This window comes from Primulina tabacum, chromosome 4, assembly GCF_025594145.1.
Source record: "Primulina tabacum isolate GXHZ01 chromosome 4, ASM2559414v2, whole genome shotgun sequence".
Lineage (NCBI taxonomy): Eukaryota > Viridiplantae > Streptophyta > Magnoliopsida > Lamiales > Gesneriaceae > Primulina > Primulina tabacum.
The window spans coordinates 40,741,269-40,754,172 of record NC_134553.1 but is presented as its reverse complement, the minus strand read 5'-3'; the positions used below and the strand labels follow the sequence as shown (position 1 = coordinate 40,754,172).

Genomic DNA, 12,904 nt, shown 5'->3' with positions numbered 1-12,904 from the left:
AATATATAAAGATATGTATGTACAATATATATATCATATACTATCAAAACTTGATTAATATATGATATAATAATAATTTGAGAATTTTTGTTAATGAAATTTAATAGTCCTAAGAACATACCTTCAGCCATCACAAGCTTTTGAAATAAGATATTTCGGCCGTGAGTTTCTTCCACTGTGCCGCCTCGTTGCCGCCGCACCGATTCCAAATTTTTGAAATTCTTGTGTCGTAGTCTTAACGCAGAAATTGTTTAAGATTTTTAGTACGATCCGAACAAGAAACAAAGTCTCCGATAATTGACTAAATTTAACGATCAAAGAAGGAGATGCGTTCGAAGAGATATACAAAAAGTCTGGCCAACTCTGCTAATTCTCGGACTGGTTCAGTGTCCAGCGTAATTTACGCAAATGTAACAATTCTAAACACCCTACAGATGTTTAAATTGTTACGACGTCCAAAGAAAGTTTCGAGTGTCGAAACTAAAAATTTATAACTTCCGATGTGCTTTGGGTCACATAAACATCAAAATAAAAAAAAACAACACGTTTCGATCGTTCTACTCACTAGAAAAATTATTGCAGCCAACAACTAATCATCTCTTGTTTACTTTCAATATAGATGACAATATTAATTTTTTTAAAAAACTCACAGTAAATCCATTTGTCATAATTCCCTCCATATTATTTTAGTTAAAACACTCTCGAGTTAAAATTTAAAAGGTATAATATCAATTAGAAGATAATTTTAAAATAAAATCATAAAAACCCCTAAAAAATTATATATTATTGTGTTGTTTACTTGTTCGATAGTATTTTTTAGGGAAAAAAAAGGATGGGAAAAAAGAAAACAGAAAAAAAAAACATATATACTTACCATGCCTGCAAGAGGAGAACCATACATAACAATATTTAGTCCAGAAGCCATGTAGCCAGTCGCATTAATCCTCATATCCCCATTCAACAGAAAATATGTCACGCATAATACAGCTGCTAAAAATCCAACATTGAGAATCCCAAACAAAATTCCTGTTTTACCCTGTTAAAAAATAAAATTAACCATCAAAATAATTTTAATTTTTTTTTATAATAAATAATTATTATCGAAATGTGGTGTTTATTTTTATTTATAAAAAAATTATTACATAATTAACGAAACTATAATAAAGTCATTAACAATCATATAGTTATTCACGCGTATAATTAGTAAATTTCATATCGCTTCTTGTACATATTTTTCAAACGAATTAAATATATTTTTTAATTAATTATTTATCATGATTAATATTAAAAATGTTATATCCAATACTTTTTGAAAATTAATGAACATCTGAGTATAGAAAATTAAATTAAAAATACTATATCCTGTACTTTTTGAAAATTATGGAAAATAATACGAGTATAGAAAATATGGTACCTACACAAAATTATAATTTTTTTTTATGAAAACGGAAAGAAGAACGTTTTATTTGTAATTACTTGAAATAACCCCAATATATAAACAAAAAAACTCTTGTGAGAATTTCTTATGGATCAAATTTATGAGACATATATTTTATTTGAACCGATCCATGAAAAATTATTATTTTTTATGTCAAAAATATTACTTTTCACTGCAAGTATAAATCGAGTTGGTTAGTCTAATGAATATAGACACGTAAAATTGTTTCACAATAAACTTATTTTATTATAAAATAGATAGTGATTTTTTTAAAAAAATATAAAGTAGATAGTATGGATGAAACATTAATAACTGTTAATTTATAGATATAATACCACTCACCTTTTGAAATGGAGGAGCACATAAAAGAAACAAAAAGACGTATGCGGTCTCAACCACCACCCCGAAGCCATTAACGGTGGCCACAAGATAACTTCCAGGCTTTATGATTCCATAGTATGTCCAAAGAGATGAATTCAACAGCGTGCAAATGTATGCAAGGCTCTCAAATTCCTCTGTTGATCTGTTCTTCACTATTCTCCAAAATGTCTTCCTGAAACAACATATCAATTAATCCATCCATTTCACACACACCAAGTACTTAAATCAAATTTGTATATATAATCATAAAAACACTTACACTGGAGAAAGAAACATAAGAACTGAGATTATATTCCCTGTAGCAAATTATTAATAAATGTTAAAATTAACACACAAACATATATATATATATATATATATATATATGCGGGTTGGAGATTATGTGTGTATTTATATGTACCTATGACACCAACAATCAAAAGTAATTCCACCATTTTTGGCCTAATCAAAAGAAAGGAGAGAAGAAAAACGATCGAATGTTGATATTTTTTATAGAATCGAAGTTTTAATTTGGCTATGTATTTATATTGAATCCCGACCGACAAAAATAAAAAATCTAGTGTTGATTTCTGTTGTTTGTTATGTTTTTGAGAACATAAGTCGTGATTAAAAGTGGTTGTAGAAACGTGAATAAATTAAAGGAGGAAAAGTTTGTGATTTTATTTATTTATTTACTTGTTTATTTTATATATAATATGCTTCACGTGTGATTCGTATCTACACATTAAATTTTAATACAGTTATTTTAAGTGCATATACTAAATTTGGTTACCAAGTGATTGCACTTGAACAATTTGTTCCTTTCAAATGTTAATGTTGTTGTAGTACCGTTTTCTCGCACTTAAAGTGTAGAGAAAAATAAAAAAAAATTAGTTTTGATGTTCGAAACATTCATTGGGCATCATATGATTTAAACATTAACAAGATGTTTATATTTGTTTACTTTTGCTTATTTAACGCTGGATACAAACCAATCTGGGATTAGTGGAGTTAGTTCTTCTTGTAAATTTCTACGAACGGATCTCTCTCCTTTGATCGCCCAATCAAGTCCATGATTGGAAACTGGATTTCCTCCCTTAAAACGCATTAGAAATAAAAAAAAAACTTTGGGTCGAGATTGAATCGGCAAAAATTTCTTGTGAAATTATAGGGTGGCTGAAATTTTCCTTATGATGGAGAGGGATGAAAAATTTTCTATGTCAAAATCTGGGTGTGAAAACTTGTCTTATTTCATGTAACCCTTAGTGAAATATTTATAAGGTTTGATTCAGGATCATATCAGTAATCTCGCTTGATAGGATCGGTTAATAGGTAGAAAAGTGTTTAGAAGGGGGGTTGAACAAACACTCATGTTTTTTTATAACCTTCTTCGAATGAAGTATCGGTTTTGTGATAAACTGAAACTTAAGAATCTTGTCAGTCGATGACAATCAGTTTTACTAAATATAGTTGCAGAAATAAACTGACTGAAAGATAGAATAAATGACTGAAATAATAATGCAATGATTTATGTATGTTCGGAGATTTGAATAACGTCTATGTCACCCCTTCTATCAAAAGAATAGGATATGCACTAAAAGACTTTGAACAATACAAAATGTGTACAGACCCACTTCAGTTTGGACTTAACACTGCCAAGACTGAAACTCTTAGTTAACAGCAATTTTCACTGTTGGATTTAGCACGACAGATATAAGTAATACAGAGGTTTGTGCTAATAAGCTCGAAAAGTAGCCTCAAATCCTACGAATATTTCTAATGAGTGTGAGCTTTTCGAATCTCAAATGAGAGTAATAAGTTTAGCAGAATAACAGCAAGCTTAAGAGAATGGATGAATCGTATTTTTCAGCACTATATCTCATATGCTCTTCTTGCTTATTTATAGGCTCTCTTCCAACGTTAATAATAAATACAATTTGAATCTTTTGTATCCGTTGATTGCCACGTCAACATTCTTCTGACATTCGTAGACTGTATTCTCTGAAATGCGACGTCCCACTACGAGTTACAGTCTGCTTTGTACTATTGTCGGTTGATTGTCCTTTTCAACTGATGACGTGTTCAGCTGAATGATCAGCTGATAAGTAGATGGGTAACCTCACAACTGAGTATTTCAACTGATCAGTATCCAACTGATCAGTCAATTGACAAAGTAGATTCAGTTCGGCTGATAACTTCAGTTTATCAATTCGTGTGTTCGTGATCAGTTAGTTTAACAGATTTGATATCTAATTTTGTCAAATCACCGAAATTAAGTTTCTAACAATTTCTCCCTTTTTGTTGTTTGACAAAACTTTTTAAAGTATGAACTGATCAAACTATCTTGAAATAGTCTTCAATTTCATTTTAGAAAAAATAACTTTTCCAATGTACAGATTCGTACAAAAAATGAAATAAATATCTAATTTTATGTACAGATTCGTACAAAGAATAAAGAATACAAAATCTTCAAGTCTTCAACCATTCAACTGAAGTCAGTTGATCTTCATACATTCTTTTTCTTTTCTTTGTCTTCTTCTGTTTCTATTTCTCCTTTTTTGTCAAGCACATCCACTTTCCTTGTTAGAATGCGGACGTCTACTGCAATATTTGATACTGCATTCATCATAATGCCCTGCAGCAGATCAATTCTTTTAGTCACCTTTGATTCAAGAAAGTCAAATCGCCTGCCGACTAGTGCTTGAGTCTGGAAGTGCGATTCATTTGACAATCTATCTTTCTTGATTTCTTCAGTTTGAATAAAAAAGATCAGATACACTCTTGTTAAGCTGATTCAGTCAGTCTGTTGTAAATTCATAATTTGAATTGAGCTTCAAGGTATGTGCAAGCTGAGTAGATTGTATTGCAGAGATAACATTCATCATACTGAGTAGGTTCGACTGAACGGTTTGGAGTTCTTCAAAAAGGGCATCAGTTTCTGAAATTCTAGGAGACATGGCTCCAGAAGTTTCTGGAATCTGTTTCCTTCGTTCTTGATTAAATACAACTATCGCACTGTCAGTTGGTTCTGTTATAAGCAAAGCTCTCTCTGAAATATCTTCAGTTAAATGGTCCTGGGGAGGAGATGAAACAGATGGAAGAGCAGAAGTAGGAGAAGGTTCTTCATTTTGTTCGACAACTGCTTCTCCAGTTGGAGCAACAACTGATTCTTCAGCTGGTTTAACAACTGGTTCTTCAACTGGTTCAACAACTGGTTCTTCAGCTGGTTGAGAGACTTTCTGTACAGTTTGGATCAAAATTGCCTGTTCACGTCACAACTTCTGATTGAACTGGCTGTTCAGGTTGATCAAAATTGGGCTCCTCAGCTGGTTCTTCAGTTCTAAGCATATCTTCAACTGATCTAGAATTGTCCAGGTGAATATCTGAGGTGACTGATTTGATGACCTCATCTAGATTTGCCAAAGATAATTCAACTTCAGTATATGGCGGTGGATTAGCAGTTGAAGATTGAGGAATTGAAGATGAAGATGGTGGAGCAGCTGCTGAGGAAGGTTCAGTTGCCTTTTGAGATACATCAACAGCTGAGTCTTTGGCTGGCTCTTGAACTGACTTTTCAGCTGGCTCTTCATCAGATGATAAGTCTTGTGCAGTCGCTGGAATGATCAGTTCTTGATCCATTTCCCAATCCTTGATTTGCAACTATAAGCAGATAAGATCCGAGTCCAGTTGATTGTTTACTGCTGAATCATTGACAGCAGTTGGACTTGAAGGATCAAAATTTTGACGCAACTCAGCAACAATATTCTGAAGCTTCTTGGCTCTCAGCTGATCAAACTAATATGTTTTGCGTTCTAGACCCTGAACAACTGTTGAAGCTTTGACTACTCTCAGAACAGTAGCCTCTAGTTGAATAAACTTCTTCGGTTTAGTCTTCGACTGAAGCTGTTTAGCAAAAACTTGAGTTCTGAATTTGACCCACTCATTGTAGGTCTTGAGTTTCTCTACTGCAAAATCGTTCATCTCTTGCCAGATGAGATCAATAGGCGTTTGAACCGCATTGGTTGGTCTGGGTTGTTCTTGCATCTTCCCTTTGTCTTTGGGATCAGTGAGAATATGGGGGATGCTCAACCATGTTGTTGCATCGATTTGCTCTCTGATTACTATTCCCTTAGGTTTGGGAGGAGGTAAGGAAGAGTAACCAGCGATAGTGATTAGTGGAGCCTTAACTCCAGCAAGCTTCTTCTTGTCACTAGATTCAGTGACTTTCTTCTTTGGCAAGATGACAGAAAGTGGCAACTGATCCTCAGTTGAGGGTTCAGTTGGAATGGCCTTCAGTGGGACAGCCTTAATGGGCTGTTCAGCTCCTGACTGCATCAGTCGATCAGTTGGGATGGTTCCAACTGCAGCAGCAAGCATGGTCTTCAAAGTCCGAGGCTTCTTCACAACTTTGGGAGAAGGAGTCCTCTCAGAATCAGTTTCGCTGACAATCATCTTGTGCTTGATTGTCTTCTTTTGAGCCTCCTTCCTTGCTTTCTTGACTGATTTTGGAGTTCCTCCCGTCCCAATTTCCTTTTCACCTTAATGAACTGCTCAGGTGACAAGTCCAATTTGGCCTTTGGTGGCTGTACGTTCTTAGCATTGAAAACTTTGAACTTGGATGATTTCTCAGAAGTATCACCCACTAGACCCTTCATTTTCAGTAGAAAACTGATTTGCATGGCATATCCCTGTGACTGATTCGTTGCTTGAAGCATATTTTTCAAAATGGCGAAAATAATATTCCTCCAGTTCACCTTTTTCTCTGCCATGATCACCGTCATGACTGGAAATTTTTCAAGAGTAAGAGCAGCAAATGAACCTGCCTTTGCTAGTATCCCCTTGGCTGAATAATCCGCCAATAGTTGAATTTCTGGCTTGAGCTCTTTCTTTGGATCGGAGACTTTGATTTTCCGACCATCAGATGACAGAAGAGACTGCATTTCTTCAATATCAGAGGTTTTTACCTCAGATAAATTGATTAGCCCATCAGTAGGCAGTTGAAACAGTTCGCCGAAGGATTCTTCAGAAATGGTCAGCAACTGACCATTGATAGTAGCAGTGACGTTTTCATCAACAGTAACGTAACCAGTTGAGTAGAAATCATGAAGCTCTTGTGGATAAAGTTCCTGAGAAGATTGTCCCAGAAATATCTTTAAGTCTGCTGCTTCTAGTTTCTGAAAGACGTTCTTGACATCTGCATCATTTACTGATAGAATAGATTCAAAGTCGACAACCATAGCATTCAGAATATGTGCAGGAATTTGGTTTGGCATTGCTGAGAGTTGGAAAATCTGAAATTTTGCAAGATAAAAACTCTGAATTTGAATTTGCTCTGAAGAGTAAAGTTCGCGTAAAGAAGAGCTGAATTGAAGCGGGGAAAGGTACATATGTAAGTGCCTATACAAATTCTGGACACGTGTCAGTCTACGAAAATTTGAAAAATAGTGTGTACGTGTGCTACAAACGTGTGTACAATTTTAAATGGTTTAAGTGGGTCCACATTTTAAAACATTGTTCATCATTTAATGCAAAAACTGACAGTCACGTCACTTGATTTGGAATAAAACATGATTAATTAGTTAACTTATATGAGAATATTTGCTAAATTATCAACTGAACGATCAGTTGTGAGACTGATTCATTTCAGATGAAAATTCACGAACTACTGTCTTCTCAGTTAACCTCTTAAAATCGATATTCCCCCTTAATAAATGCATGTTTAAATTACGAAGTTTAAACGGCAAATAGAGTGACGTAATAAGATAAATCTTATGCTTCAAAAGATGAAACGTCGAGTGTACTGATTACGTCTCTTCAGTTGCTTTGAGCATGTGTTATAAATAAAAGTAACATGTTTAGTCTTAACACATTAGCAACTAAATATTTCAAGAAACAAAATAGTAGGTGCAAGCAGCTCGAAGGTTCCAGACATGGCTGACGAGTTTATGGATGCAGCACTGGAGACCAGAAAGACTATTATGGAAGATGAAGTCTTCCACAAAGTTCTCCGATTTTGGCAGAAGCTTCAAGATCTTCAGTTCATCCAGCAGGAAAGAGAAATTGCTACCCCCGAACGGGTGGCACAAATGAAGAAATATCGACGACGTTTGCGCGTTGCTGATGAGGTGGACATCTTCATAGATGAAGGTGTCTACCTGCTGATGCTGAAGAAAGAGAAGTGGACTCTGAAGCGCATAGCTATTTCAGAGGGTTTTCTGAAGACTACCACAGGGGTTTTAACCGGTTGGTTGACCTCGTGGCTGTCTGCTGTTAAGAAGGAAATAAAAAATGTATTCTCCAATTATAATAAATGAAATATTTGATTTATCGTTGCCTTTTACTTTTTCAGCATACAAACTAGTGTTAAATGAATATCATTCAACTGAAAATACTTCAACCGAAGTGATAAAAACTGGCAAATAATTGACTGAGCAATTAACATATGGTAACATACTCAGTTAAGAAAAGAAAATGGTAATAGACATGATATACTCAAGTTAAATCAGTTAAGCCAAGTATATTGCGAAAGTAAGAAAACTTAGTCTCGGGTAGTGGTTTGGTGAAGATGTCAGCTGCTTGTTGTTCAGTTGAAACATACTCCAGTCTGATGGCTTTCTTCAAGGCATGATCTCTGATGAAGTGATGCCTGACATCTATGTGCTTGATCATTGAGTGAAGAACTGGGTTATAAGTGATAGCAATCGTGATAGTATTGTCACAAAATATGGGTGATTCTTTGGCAATAATTCCGTAATCTTTCAGTTATTGCTGGATCTAGAGCATTTGGGCACAACTAGCTTCCAGCAGCAAGGTATTCTGTTTCAGTTGTGGAAGTGGCTATTGATGTTTGCTTCTTGCTGAATAAGGAGATCAGTCTGTCTCCTAGAAACTGACATGATACACTGGTGCTTTTACGATCTAGCTTACATCATGCATAATATGCTTCTGAATATCCAACTAAATTGAAAAAAGAGTCTTTAGAGTACCATAACCCAACATTTAGGCGTGCCTTTAAGATATTTTAAAATACGTTTGGCAGCTGAAAAATGCAATTTCTTAGGGTTTTATTGAAATCTAGCACACATACAGACAGCAAATACAATATCAGGATGACTGGCAGCTAGGTACAATAATGAACCTATTAAACCCTCTGTAGAGTTTCGTCTCAACTGATATTTCCCCTTGATCAGTGTCCAGCTTTACTGACGAACTCATGGGAGTACTTGCAGCTGAACATGATTCCATGCCAAATTTCTTGAGCAACTCCTTCGTATACTTAGTTTGACTGATGAAAATACCAGTCTCCAGTTGCTTCACGTGCAGTCCAAGGAAAAATGTCAGTTCACTCATCATGCTCATTTCAAATTTGTCCTGCATCATCTTAGCAAATTTCTCGCATAATTTGGGGTTATTTGACCCAAATATGATGTCATCAACATAAATTTGAACAAGTAAAATATGATCATTCTTAGAGAATTTGAACAATGTCTTATCAACTGATCCAACGGTAAAATCATGATCAGTTAAGAATCTTGAAAGTGTCTCATACCAAGCTCTTGTAGCTTGTTTAAGACCATATAAAGATTTGTTCAAATAATAGACATGATCAGGAAAGGACCTGATTGATAAAACCTGGAAGTTGTTCAACATAAACTTCTTCTTTCAATTGACCATTCAGGAATGCACTCTTTACATCCATTTGGTAGACTTTAAAATTGTTATATGATGCATAGGCAAGGAATATCCTGATAGCTTCCAGTCTTGCAACTGGTGCATATGTTTCATCGTAATCAATTCCTTCTTCTTGCCTGTATCATTGTGCTACTAGCCTTGCTTTGTTGCATACAACTGAACCATCTTCGTTCAGGTTTGTTACTATACACCCATTTTGTACCTATAATAGTTTTTGAAATTGGTCTTGGAACTAGGTTCCAGATATTGTTATGGGTAAACTGATTTAGCTCCTCTTGCGTAGCATTTATCTTGTTAGGATTAGCAAGGGCCTCGTCAGTTTTCTTTGGTTCCAATTGTGAGACAAAGCAGAATGAATAAATAAGTTAAGCGTTTGATTTCTTGTTCTTACCGGGTCAGATGGATCAACTATCACTAATTCTGGTGGATGTGATTTCTTCCATCTGAGTTCAGTGTTTGATGCTTCTGTATCAGCAACTGCTTCTGTTGGTAACTAAATGTTTTCAGTTTCAGTTGGAGTTGTATCAGTTGCCAACTGAATATTATCTGTTTGCTCTACCAACTGATTATCAAGAGCAGCTTCCTGTTCCACTGGTTGATCCAACACTTATGGTTCAGGTGTTTGAAAGATGTTTCGATTGATATGATTTTCTTCTTCATTATCTTCCTCCAAACTGATATCTGTAAATCTATCAACTAGTTCAAATAGATTAGTTGGCTTATTAGTTAGTATAGTTACATCAAAAACAACATGGATAGATTCTTCAACATTTAACGAATTTTTATTGAAGACTCTATATGCTTTTCTAACAGAAGAATATCCAAGAAATATTCTCTCTGCAGATTTAGCATCAAAAGCTTTTAAACGATTTTTACCATTATTGAGTACGAAACATCTGCAGCCAAATATCTTGAAATAAGACACCACAATTTTTCTTCCATGCCAGATCTCATATGTGTTTTCACATGATTTTTATTTATCATTGATCTGTTCTGAGTATAACACGCAGTGTTTACTACTTCAGCCCAAAACCTTTGAGAAATACCAGAATCAGCAAGCATTGTTCTAGCAGCTTCTTTAAGGGTCCGACTTCTCCTCTTAGCTACATCATTTTGCTGAGGAGTTCTAGATGCTGAGAGCTCATGCTTATTCCAGTGCTTTCTAAAAACTTTGAAAGAATTTGATTGACGAATTCGGTTCCTCGATCAGACCTGATTCTATAAATTCCAACTAATTTTTCATTTAGTAATCTTTTAAAGAGCTTGATCAGTTGTGCAGCAGTTTGGTCTTTGGATTTGAGAAATATAACCCAAGTAAATCTTGAAAAGTCATCTACAACCACCAAGGTGTATTTAATTCCCCCTAAGCTCATGACTGGTATAGGACCAAATAGATCCATATGTAACAGTTCTAAGCATCGAGAAGAAGATTTACAACCCTTGTTTTTAAAAGAAGATCTTACTTATTTACCAAACTGACATGCTGAACAAATTTTATCTTTGGAGAAATCCATTTTGGGCAAACCAGTTACAAGATCATGATTACTCAGATATGCAATAGATTTAAAATTTAAGTGGTTCAATCTCTTATGCCATAACCAGTGTTTGGAAGATTTAGAAGCAATGAAACAGATTGGTGCATAAGGTTGTTCAGTCCAACTGTCTTTGTAAGTGTTAGCACATCGATTTCCAGTTAGAATGAGCTCAACAGTTGAGTTTCTAACTGAACACGTGTGTGTGTCAAACTGAACTGAGAAATTGTTGTCGCATAACTGACTAATGCTTATCAAGTTATACTTCAAATTTTCCACTAGCAAAACATCTTTAATTGTAAAGTTATCATGGGTAAGCTTACCCTTACCCACAGTTTTACTTTTGGAGTTGTCTCAAAAACTGATGTTTGGACCATTACACTTGATCAGTTGAGATAGCAAATTTGCATCTCCTGTCATATGTCGTGAACAACCACTATCTAGATACCAGGTTGATTTTCTTGTTATACCTGTTACCTGCAATCACACATAGTATATAACTTTGGTACCCATATTTATTTGGGTCCTAAACTGATTAGTCTTTTAGGAACCCAGGCTGGGATCAGTCTAACTGACTTCTCAGTTTCTGCATTCCAAATGGTTTTTCTCGACTTTTTAGCGGTATGTGTGTGGTGTGAGGATGAAACAGTATGAGTTATTTCTTTTTTCAACTGACTGTTCTTTTCATACCGTTTTTGAACTGGCTTACTATTGTAGTAGTTGTAATAGCCATTCCTTGAGTGCGGATATTTGTAACTGAATCGTTTAGGAGATCAATTTCTTGTATAAGTTGAACTCTCTGAGCTATATCCAATACCATATCGTTTGCCTTTGTTCTTATTCTCAGTCGATTGAACAGTTGGTTTACTTGGTTCTGAATGTTCATTTACCATTGTTGACTTTACAAAGGTAATGTATTTTCTTTTTTTATTATTCAACCTTGGCTGAGTATCATTTGTAGATTTTTTAACATGACTGTTAAAACCTAAACCAGTTTTATCAGCAACTGATTTTGAGCATTTTGCATTTCAGTTAATGTAATTGGAGATTTATTCCAAGTTTGAATCAGTTCAGAATTTTTTGAAATCTTAGTTTTCAACTGACATATCAAAGCTTGGTTTTCGATCAGTTTAGCGTTTTGCTTGGAAATCTCCCTTTTTAAATTTAACACTTCAACTGACTTATCAATTTCAGTTTTGTTATCATTGGGATCATTTTGCTCAGTTTTGACCTTTTCAAATGATCGAGCCAGTTTGTGATACTCATTTACCATGTCATGCAATGTGGTAATGAGTTCCTCACGAGTGAAGTTAGTTGGGCTAAAATCAAATACATGTTCACTTTCTGAATTCAGTTCAACATCATCTGCCATCAAGCATTTGATTTCCTCTTCATCATCACTTGAGCTGCTTGGGTTTTCTGATTCTGACTCATCACTGTCAGTTTCAGCCTACTTTGATTTGCTCTCCTCAGCCAGGAGCACTTCATGCTTCTCTTTGGATGATCTCTTGTCATACTTAGTCCTGCTCATGTTCTCATACGGTTTCTTTGCTTTTTCAATTGATCCTCGACTATCCTTCTTAGGCTTAGGATAGTCTGCTATGTAATGACCTGATTTGCCACAGTTGTAGAAAACATAGGATTCTTCTTTGGATTGGTTCTTCTGGTATTGATTTTGAAAGTTTCCTTGATTCTTTCTCAGGAACCTTCCGAATTTTCTGACAAACAATGACATGACATCATTGCTAAGTTGATCAACAGATCTGTCAGCTGAACCAGTTAGTTCCTGTCTGACAGCAGTTAAAGCCGTTGTGACAGCTGGTGTTGAAGGTTCTCCTTCTCTGGTTTGTAGCTCAAATTCATATGCCTTTAGAACAGCAAA

The 12,904-nt window shown here is 35.0% G+C and overlaps 1 protein-coding gene across 1 annotated transcript in view; it reads right to left on the bottom strand.

Annotated features, from left to right (window-relative positions):
* LOC142541640 (bidirectional sugar transporter SWEET17-like) overlaps positions 1-2,362 on the bottom strand; it is a 43,281-nt gene extending 40,919 nt beyond the window's left edge. The window contains exons 1-4 of the mRNA XM_075648127.1: positions 2,220-2,362; positions 2,079-2,115; positions 1,781-1,991; positions 875-1,036 (exon numbers count right to left, since the gene is read on the bottom strand). Coding sequence (XP_075504242.1) covers positions 875-1,036; positions 1,781-1,991; positions 2,079-2,115; positions 2,220-2,253 — 444 coding nt within the window. The 5' untranslated portion in view covers positions 2,254-2,362. The remainder of the gene's footprint in view (positions 1-874; positions 1,037-1,780; positions 1,992-2,078; positions 2,116-2,219) is intronic.
* Between the last annotated feature and the right edge of the window lie 10,542 nt (positions 2,363-12,904).